At 47.8% G+C, this 9,810-nt stretch overlaps 1 protein-coding gene across 9 annotated transcripts in view; it reads right to left on the reverse strand.

Annotated features, from left to right (window-relative positions):
• Window positions 1–9,757, reverse strand: part of CDCA2 (cell division cycle associated 2) — a 30,695-nt gene extending 20,938 nt beyond the window's left edge. For 3 of the 9 annotated variants that reach the window (XM_075910688.1, XM_075910680.1, XM_075910683.1), the window contains exons 1-4: window positions 9,507–9,749; window positions 8,054–8,145; window positions 7,106–7,802; window positions 5,569–5,696 (exon numbers count right to left, since the gene is read on the reverse strand). In XM_075910688.1, the coding sequence (XP_075766803.1) occupies window positions 5,569–5,696; window positions 7,106–7,646 (669 nt within the window). In that variant the 5' untranslated portion in view covers window positions 7,647–7,802; window positions 8,054–8,145; window positions 9,507–9,749. Of the gene's footprint in view, window positions 1–5,568; window positions 5,697–7,105; window positions 7,803–8,053; window positions 8,907–9,506 lie in introns of those variants that run through there. The other 6 variants (XM_075910684.1, XM_075910681.1, XM_075910682.1 and 3 more) reach the window with 6 other exon arrangements.
• Window positions 9,758–9,810: the final 53 nt, after the last annotated feature.

Here is a 9,810-nt window from a genome sequence, read left to right on the forward strand (position 1 = left end):
GAGTGGCCAGCACCAGATGTCCCAGAGGGGGTGGACCGAAGACAATGATCAAGCAATTTGTCTCCTGCCACCCTTCTCCAGCCTCTGACAAACAGAGGCCAGAGACACCATTTCTATCCCCAGCTAATCGCCTTTTATGGACCACCATGAATTTATCTAGCTCCTCTTTAAACTCTGTTATAGTCCTAGCCTTCACAGCCTCCTCTGGCAAGGAGTTCCACAGGTTGACTACACGCTGTGTGAAGAGGAACTTTCTTTTATTAGTTTTAAACCTGCTACCCATTAACTTCATTTGGTGTCTTCTAGTTCTTCTGTTATGGGAACTAATAAATAACTGTCCTTTATTCACCCTCTCCACACTACTCATGATTTTATAGACCTCTATCATATCCCCCTCGGTCTCCTCTTTTCTAAACTGAAAAGTCCCAGTCGCTTTAATCTCTCCTCATATGGGACCCGTTCCAAACCGCTAATCATTTTAGTTGCCCTTTTCTGAACCCTTTCTAAGGCCAAAATATCTTTTTTTGAGGTGAGGAGACCACATCTGTACACAGTATTCAAGATGTGGGCGTACCATGGTTTTATACAGGGGCAGTAAGTTATTCTGTGTCTTATTTTCTATCCCTTTCTTAATAATTCCTTTCTATTTATCTCACTAGGATTGGACTTCCACTTCTTAAAAGATGCCTTTTGTCCCTCACGGCTTCTTTTATATGGGGGTTAAGCCAGGGTGACTTTGTTTTAGGTCTCTTACTATGTTTTTAAATTTGGGGCATACATTTACGTTGGGCCTCTATCATGGTGTCTTTAAAAAATTTCCATGCAGCTTGCAGAGATTTGGCCTGTGCCTTTTAATTTCTGTTTAACTAACCTCCTCATTTTTGTGTATTTCCCCTTTTTGAAATTAAATGCCAGAGTGCTGGACTGCTGAGGTCCATTCATCGACTCAAATAGCTATTCTCGCCCTTCCTCTCCCTCACCCCACCTTCTGTACTAAATCTGATGTGTCAGTTTAATAATGTGTTCACTTTTTTCACTCTATTCCTTTGGTATATATCAGGGGTTCCCAAACTTTTTGATACAGGGACCAGTAAATCCATTCACGAACTTGGGACCGTGCATGTTCATTTGCATATTCATTAATCAAATTATGAATATTCAAACAAGTTGTTTCTGGTCCTCCCAAAACTCCCAGTGCCAGCTTTATGGTCACCCACAATATTCTTGCCAGCAAGTTAAGGAATATGGATTGGATAAATGGACTGTAAGACAGAAAGCTGGTTAGACCAGGATTTCCCAAACTTTTTACTTTAGTTGGAACCCTCCCCCCCTCCCAATACTGCTTTTTGCAGCCCAAAAATGTAAACGCATAAAAAACAAACTGAGAAAATACCAGATCTTTTAATTAAAAGATAGGGTTTCATCTTATACCCCAGCGCCCCTCCGCCTCCTTTGCTCCCGGTGTCCCTGGTCTGCTGGAGATGGTCCCCAGCAGACCAGAGGCACCGGGAGCAAAGCCGCCAGGAGCGCCTGGGCTGCCCCCCCCCCCCCCCCCTGCCCCGCCGCCGGCTTCCCCCGAGGCTTTCAAAGCCGCGGAGGGGCTCCGGCGGTGGGGCATCCGGCGTACAAGACGACCCCCGATTTTTGGGGGATGTTTTTTAACATCAGAGGTCGTCTTGTACGCCGGAATATACGGTAAGTTGTATTATTATTAGATGTATCAGTTTGTAGTTTCGAACTGCCTGGCTGGTAAATATGTTCAGGCTGCATGAGTGTGTCTACCAGCCAGACAGTTCGCAACTACTTGAGGGGGTGTGTGTGTGTGTGTGTGTGTGTGTGTGTGTGAAAATCATGCTTTGTGCTTTGCGGGGGGGAGGGGAGAACATCGTCCCAAGATCTACATATGGCCGGGTCAGTCCCACTCCCCACAGGCCGATTCATCCCCTCCCTCTGCTCCCCCCGCTGTGCCTCTGGCCAGCCCCACTTCCCCCAACCCCCTCCCAGGCAGCCAGGTCCCCCCCACTTCTCCTCCCAATCTCCCTTGGCCAGCCCCGCTGCCCGCATCCAGCCCTCCTTCCGGCGGCCCCTTCTCCCCCCCCCCCCATCTTCCCCGGCCAGCTCCCTGCCCCCAACCTCGCACCCTCCCCCCCCAGCAGCCCTGCTTCCACCAGCCCCCTAATCTCCCCAGCCTGCCCTGATTCCCCTGTCTAGTGCTGCTTACGGTGGCCAGCTCTCCCCTCCTCCTCATCCCAGAATCCCCTGGCACCTGCACCTTCCCTTAACCCTGCACCCTCCTGGTGCCTCCCCCTTTCCTTACTGCCCCTGCCCCCTTAGCCCTCTCTTTCCCTGATACCCACCCCCTCAGCACTCTCTGCCCCATCCGCTCCTACCCATCTGTGCCCTCACACATGACTTGCTCCATCCCCACCTCTCTCATGCCCACCCCTTCTTTCAAGCCTTCTCCCAGCACCTCCTCCTCCAGCCCCCAATGCCCTTCCCCTCTCCCAGCATCACCCTGTCCCCCCTCCCACTGACACCGCCCCTCCTACTCTTTCCCTCATTGTCTGCACTTGGCCCCCTGGCATTTGTCTCTCTCTCCTGCACTCTGTCCCTTAGTGCCTTCCCCTCCCCAGCCCCTTCTCCTTCCCCTCCGCGCAAGCTCCATGCAAGCCCCCCCACTGCCGCTGCCGCCTCCTCACCAGCCCGTTCCCTACCTTCTGCCTTCCACATTGCGGGGCCGGAGGCTGCCGGAGCCAGCGTGGCCCCGCCACGTGCCTCCGAAGACGTTTAAAATCCCGGGCCGTGACGTCATGTCACGTCACACCCCGGGCGTCCTCCCCGCCCACTTGCAACGCTGCACATGGGCGGCAGCAGGCGGTGAGGAGGAGCCGCGCATGGCGGGGACGCTCTGGTGGAAGGACGCGTGGGGAAGGGGGGGACCGGCGTGGGGGCCCGGGCCCGCTCCAGGCAGAGCCAGGGGAGAGACCCAGCTCCACGTATCGGTGGAGCAGGGCCCTCGGCTCTGTAACTCGCCGGCACTTGCGGGTTCAGGAGCGCGGGGCCCAAATAGGCCTAAGGCTGGCAGCCACCAAGCATGCTGAGGTATTTTTTTCCCCCCCACGGTCCGGTACCGGGCCGCGGCCCATAGTTTGGGAAACGTTGGTATATATGGTCATGCCAATTCTCTTCCAGAATATGATCTGAGGAAGCGGGTCTGGCCCACGAAAGCTCATCACCTATTAAACCATCTTGTTAGTCTTTAAAGTGCTACATAGTTTTTCCTTTACATACAACACTGACATTTTCTAAAACAACCCATATCCTAGAACTCCTAACAATCAGTCCTACCTTAGAGGAAGAGGAAAGAGTGAACAGTTAAAAATTTGACTTCAAGGACATGTTAGAGTGGTAGGTTCAGTTAAATGAACACTGGACCCCAGGTCATCAATATGGCCATAGCCTTATGATGCATGCAGGCACTTTATGATGTAAAAGCATGAACTGAACATACATAAAACCCAAGCTGTCTATACCTCAAAGTGTTATTTTACAACAAGGGTGAAGAACCTAAGGCCCGTGGGCCAGATGCAGGCCCCCCAGCTTGCCTCCATCTGGCACCTGAGGGTTGGGGCTCACCCTAGCATTGGGGAGCTTGTGTCCTGTCCACCCCCAGTCATTTAAAAACAGCTGGTGTTTCTCTCTAGGGGTCGGGGTGGAAGAGGGAGGGGGAAGACTTCTTTGCTCTCCCATTCCAGGCCAATTGGGGAGAGGGGCAGAGAGAACAAGTCGTCTCCTGGCCTTGCCTCTTCCAGGGTGGCCCAGGACCACTTCCAAAATTTCTGAAGTGGTCTCCTTTTAAAAAATATTGCTCACCCCTGCACGAACTGGTGGGGGCTGCAGCAGCTCCCCACCAGCCCACTGCAGGCAGGGGTGATCCCGCTCAGCATAGTGATGTTAAAATGCCGTTACACATTTACACACCAGGGAAGCAGGGTGCGAGGAGAGGAAAGGGGGGGGGGAGGACAGGCAGCAGCACAGGTAAAGGGGAAGAAGGCAATTTTGTGGGAGTTGGTATAAGCAGGGAGCAGCAGTACAAGCTGGGAATTGCTTTTACTCATGAGGGTTAATTGATGAGCCCAGGCTTATCAGTTAACCATGCCTGGGGTACACGTTCACATTCCTAGCCTGGCCAGAGCAGCTCCTGTTGACAGCAGGCCTGGACAAGGTGTGACATGGGTAGGGGTGCTCCAGCCCAGCCCAAGTAGCTCTTGCCCACACCCCCTTTAATTACATTTAACCAGTTGACCAACTGGACAGGATTTTACAACCCAAATTTGCTCTAAACGAAACTTTTAAGTAGCCATCGTCTAACGTCTTCCTCTAAGATTTTTTAAAAGGAGATTTCTTAACATTATTTGAGCAACAAATATACATGGAAATAGCTAGCATACACCTGGGGTGGGGCATGGGAGAACAGGGGAAAATGAAGCGGGGTTAATATTTTTTAAAGCGTAGCTTTACCTTCACAATCTCTTAAGATAACTCTTTCCCAACATATAATAATCTGCATTACTAAATTGGCCTCAACTTTAGCTCCCCACAATTCTTAGTAGGAAAAAAATGTTAAGTTTCACAAATAAATCCATTGTTATTTCTATTTTTGTTTTCTTCCTTCATTACCTTCTCTTTCCTTCAGTCCAGGTTAGGCCTGGACTACCCTACATTGCTAGGTTAACATAAGGCATTTTATGACAATCCAATTATGTCAGTGTACACACGATAGCCTTGTTCCCACCAATGTAAGTACCTTACTACCCTGACATAAGCCTCTCATGGAGGTGGAGTTATGTTGATGTACTATGGACAATGCAGTGTCTGCACAGATATTGCAGTCTTTATATCAGCTGTTTGCTGTCTGTCAATTTCAGTTCTACAGAAGCCATGAAATTCACAAGAAAGCCTGGCCCCTGGCTCCCCAAGCTGCCCCCCACAAGCCAACCAGTCGCCCAGGATACCTGCTGCTGCCATACCCTGACTGTATTGAAGCTCCTACCTAGTTGGAAGCCCAGCTGTCCCCAACCCTTGGCTCTCTACTGGGAGCACAGCAAGACTCTGGGTATGGTGTGAGTTTTCACACCAGAGCCAGAAGCCCCAAGTGGCTTCTCCTCTGCTCCCAGCTGGAAGATGAGGCATGGGGCATAGGTGGGCTCCAGCAGGGAGCTGTGGAAAGTTGAGAGCTCTGGCTCTCAGCCCTCCCTCCCCACAGTTCCTCTTCAATCTGTGGAAGCACTCATTGAGAGGACACACATGACTGATAGGTGGGTAGTATGGAGATCAGCCACCACAGTAATTATTTTAGTGACTAAGTCGCCCTAAACATAGGTTAACTAAGATGGTAGAATAAACATGCTCTAAGTGTAATTTTCTTAACATTCAAAATCTCAACTAAAAAAAGCTTGGCTACAAAAGTAAAATAGAGAACACTGTTCCATTCATTCCAGATACCACAAATACATGAAGCTAATTTTCTCCGCTAGCCATGCTGCGCAACTCTGAAAAAATTCCCACCGTTTTGAATGGGTCTTCAGTTCTCCTCATCTTTTGCTTGGCAAGATATTGAATAAGGCTATTATTTTCAGGGGAACCCCGTACTCCAATTGTAGATCTGCGCTTAAGTTTTAAAGCCATGGATTTCTCTGAAACAAGAACAATGCAAGAAAAAGCACAATGAAACTTCAGGAGAACACTTACAAGTATTTAAAAATACCAGGGAAATTGCTTCTATTTAAAAAAATGTAGGCATTATATAAAGTCTTGTATTTGGTCAGTTGTCTTCATTAGAAGAAAAAATAAAAACTGCAAGCATTTGAAATCTTGATAGTGTATTACATAACTCACAGGAACAATCAAAAGACTGTTAGAGAAGGAAAACTCCACAACAATTTTGTGGAAGAGGTGAAAGAAGGTCGTGTGTGCGCACGTGCGTCCACCCACCCTCTCTCTCTCACGGAAAGCATAGAACAGTTTCTTTGCTTTGTGTGTATCCAGAAATCAGGCACAGTACTGGTATACAGAAAGGGAAAACAAGAAAAGGTCTTTACAGAAAGTAAAAACAAAAAAGCTCAAAAGGAAAAACTCTTTCATATCAACTCTTGGGTATCCCCTTCCTTGACAGCATGAATGTTCCTTCACTCAACACTTCTCCACAGTACAAGAACCAGAAGATAGAAAGTTAATGCTGTATGACCAACATAAACTTTCATGAGAAGTTCTGCTAGAATTCCCAGGTTTGGGGCTGTGAGTGGGCGAGAATAGTGCCATGCAAAACTACCCTCCCTCAGCTTCCTTGCATCAGAAAAGCCAAAACAAAATAAAAACCCACATTCCTAATTTGAAGTCTAACACTGTTTCCATGGGAGAACTATATTGACAGTTCCTAGATCGGTTTGAAAACATGTTTAGCAACCTATTTAACATCCTCCTTTGCTCTCTTTTGTGCCCTTAAACAGGAACAGTAGAAAATGATGATGTAAACATCACTACAATATACATAAAAAGTATTGCTGTGAAACAATCATGGTGTAATTATCAAGGTGTAAATTTACTGTCATTTGGACATCAGGAAGAAACCCTGTCTACCTACTGATCGTGAAATCTCACACTTAGTTTTACTTATGAAGAGCCTATGCCACTGACAGAAATAGCCAAATTTGGCTATAAAAGAATGTAGGAGGAAGAAAGCTCTGTTACCTTTTCAAAATTCCTTCCATCTGATCCTATTCCCATGAATAGGCTTAACAGAGCTCTAGGAAGTCATAGTATTTCCCCTCTCCCCAAGAAAACACATGTTTAATAGCAAATTACTCTATACACCAGCTATAATGAATGTTGGACAATTCTTCACAATTTCCATCTCCTGTACTATTTCCAAATCACTACTTATAAAACCTATATCTGTGTTATCAGAAATTGTCCCAAATGCCCTGAAATCTTCTGGACCACCATTCACAACCACCATTAAATATTTAAGAGAATGTTCTCATTCACAAATGAACCACAGTATTTTGAAACATTCATTCCAAGAGTCACTTTGCTAACCCCTTACCTATAGATGGCTTAGCAGTAAAAGACTCTGGAGTAATCCCAAATTCAGCTATAGTTACACTTGCAAAATCAACAGGTGTCTTCATTACATTCTCTGATGTTTCACAATCTGGTTTTACATCTGCTTCACCTTTATCAGGTGTCACATAGCTTGCATCATCCAAGAATGTAGGGCTGCCTTTTGAAAAAGGACTTTGAGGTTTGTGTGCTGTCAAAAAGGACAAGGAAGGTTGAAGTAAGTTTCCCTTTAGTTTAAAAGAAAGGCTTTTGTTTACTGCCAGTTTACTATCATCCTTGCTGTTCTGATATGATTTTCTCCTTATGTATTCGTTGCATTTTACTCCAGGTTTAAATACATGTGTAGATCTCAGGTCATTTAAATTTTCAATTTCTGAAAGGTATGAGCTTTTTGATTCATCCATTTTGACAAACTTGTCTTTTGGAATGGGCAGAGAATAAACCTTCTCTTCTTCAATAAGTCCTTTCAAATTTTCTTTGACATCAGCAACAGTATTTATAATTTGTCTAGATTTTCTGCGCATTGTCAGTGCTGTTTTCTGAGCTTAAAAAAATATGACCAGTCTTGTTGCTCTCTTGTAATCATGCGTCTGTCATTAAGACGTCGTCATTATGTTTTTTTGTAAAAGCAATCACCATAACATGCAGACATCAAGCCATTAGAAGATACTGCTGCCATTCTATGGAGAGAAGCATGAAATGTTAGCTATGAAGTTTACTGTAAATATCAGATCTTATATGCATAACATTCTGACGTATGTTGATGTCTATATTAAACACAAAAACCATCTAAGCTAATTCAACATTACGGTGGAGATTTCCAAATCACCACCTCACGAAATCTAATACCACCATCTACATGTTTTGCTAGTCTATAAAGTGCTACCATATCATTTGTTGTTTTTTTAAAAATGCACAAGCCAGTACTCACTTTCATTAAAGAAATATCCAGCTTCTGAGATAATGATCATCTAGAGCACAACAGGATAAATCAGTTTGTTCATTTAAATAAAAAGATGTTATCTAAGTATGGCAAATAGGATAGTGAAAAGTTAAACAGAAATTCATGCCCAAAATTCAAAGCAGTATAAGCACAAGTCTTGCACCTGAGCATCACAATGCTTAACTAAGTGTGTCAGGCTGTGACAAAATGTTATTAAAAGAACATTGTAACAACATGATGCTGCAGGTTTATTCAATATCAAAGTGGGCCTTCCTGCTTTGAAAAGCTCAACACCAGTTGGCAGATGGAACAGAGTATTAAGAGTAAGTTGATCCTTTAAAATAACAGGTGTTTTAAGAAGGGGGAAAAGCCTGTTATACCATGCTGTGCATGTGGCATTGTTTGACATATATGAATGGGAGGCCCAGGTTATCTACTTTTAGTTGTTTCATTGTTCCCTTTATCATACTAAAATGTGACCATAGATTGGGAGCACTTGGTGGTACAGAAAGCCTGTCATTCAACTGGGCAACAAGGTGAAATGGAGAGTGAGGGCAATGGGTAGAAAAGAAGACGGGAAATTTTGTTGGGCAAGCATGCCGAGTCACAGCTGCTGCTCACTGCTGCACATTCTTGACCCCCATCCAAGGGGATGCAGCTTGAAGGGAGGGGGGGGGCGCGCACAAAGAGAAAAGGGAGCATATTCCACATATTCTCAAGGGGATCACAGGGGCATGTAGCACATGACAAAAAGAAACCCGGTAACAGGGGCCAACACAGCTCCAGGAGGGGCAGCAGAGAAGAGCCCCTGTGCCCAAGGGTCTATCAAGCAATATCCACCCAGCCAGCAACTTCCTCCCTCCCCAGCCCATTCTCCAACCAGTTGTTTCCATGGGCATTTCCTCAACTCCTATCATACCTGCCCCCCTCATTAGCCTCCCCCACCCCCGCTCCCCCTCATTAGCCTCCCCCACCCCCGCTCCCCCTCATTAGCCTCCCCCACCCCCGCCCCCCCTCATTAGCCTCCCTCACCCCCGTTATCTGCTCCCCCTCATTAGCCTCCCCCACCCCCGCCCCCCCTCATTAGCCTCCCCCACCCCATTATCTGCTCCCCTCATTAGCCTCCCCCACCCCCGCTCCCCCTCATTAGCCTCCCCCGCCCCCTGCCCCCCTCATTAGCCTCCCTCACCCCCGTTATCTGCTCCCCCTCATTAGCCTCCCCCACCCCCGCCCCCCCTCATTAGCCTCCCCCACCCCATTATCTGCTCCCCTCATTAGCCTCCCCCACCCCACCCCCGCCCCCCCTCAGCCTCCCCCGCCCCCGCCCCCTGCCCCCCTCATTAGCCTCCCCCGCCCCCCACCCCCCTCATTAGCCTCCCCCGCCCCCTGCCCCCCTCATTAGCCTCCCCCGCCCCTCCCCCTGCTTCCGCTCCCCCCTCACCCCCAGCGGCTCCTGGATCCCGAACGATCCGACTGAGGAAACTCCACTAGGCTAGACGCGCCTCTAACATTCAAACTCACTGCCTCCTCCATGCACGTGCGTATCCCTCCGCAGGCTGGGCCAGCGCTGAGGCGCCTCCCCTGCTAGCCCCACCAATCTGCGCATGTGCCATCCGCCTCATGGAAGGGGCAAAGAAGAAGGCTGTCGCTGGCAGACTTAGGTGCTCAGTCTCTGCCGGCGGCTCAGCGACACGGGACTCTTTTCCCTGCAGCGAGTCCCGGCAGCGCGCAGGGAACAGAGCTTC

This window comes from Pelodiscus sinensis, chromosome 28 (assembly GCF_049634645.1).
Source record: "Pelodiscus sinensis isolate JC-2024 chromosome 28, ASM4963464v1, whole genome shotgun sequence".
In the NCBI taxonomy this organism is placed as follows: Eukaryota; Metazoa; Chordata; order Testudines; family Trionychidae; genus Pelodiscus; species Pelodiscus sinensis.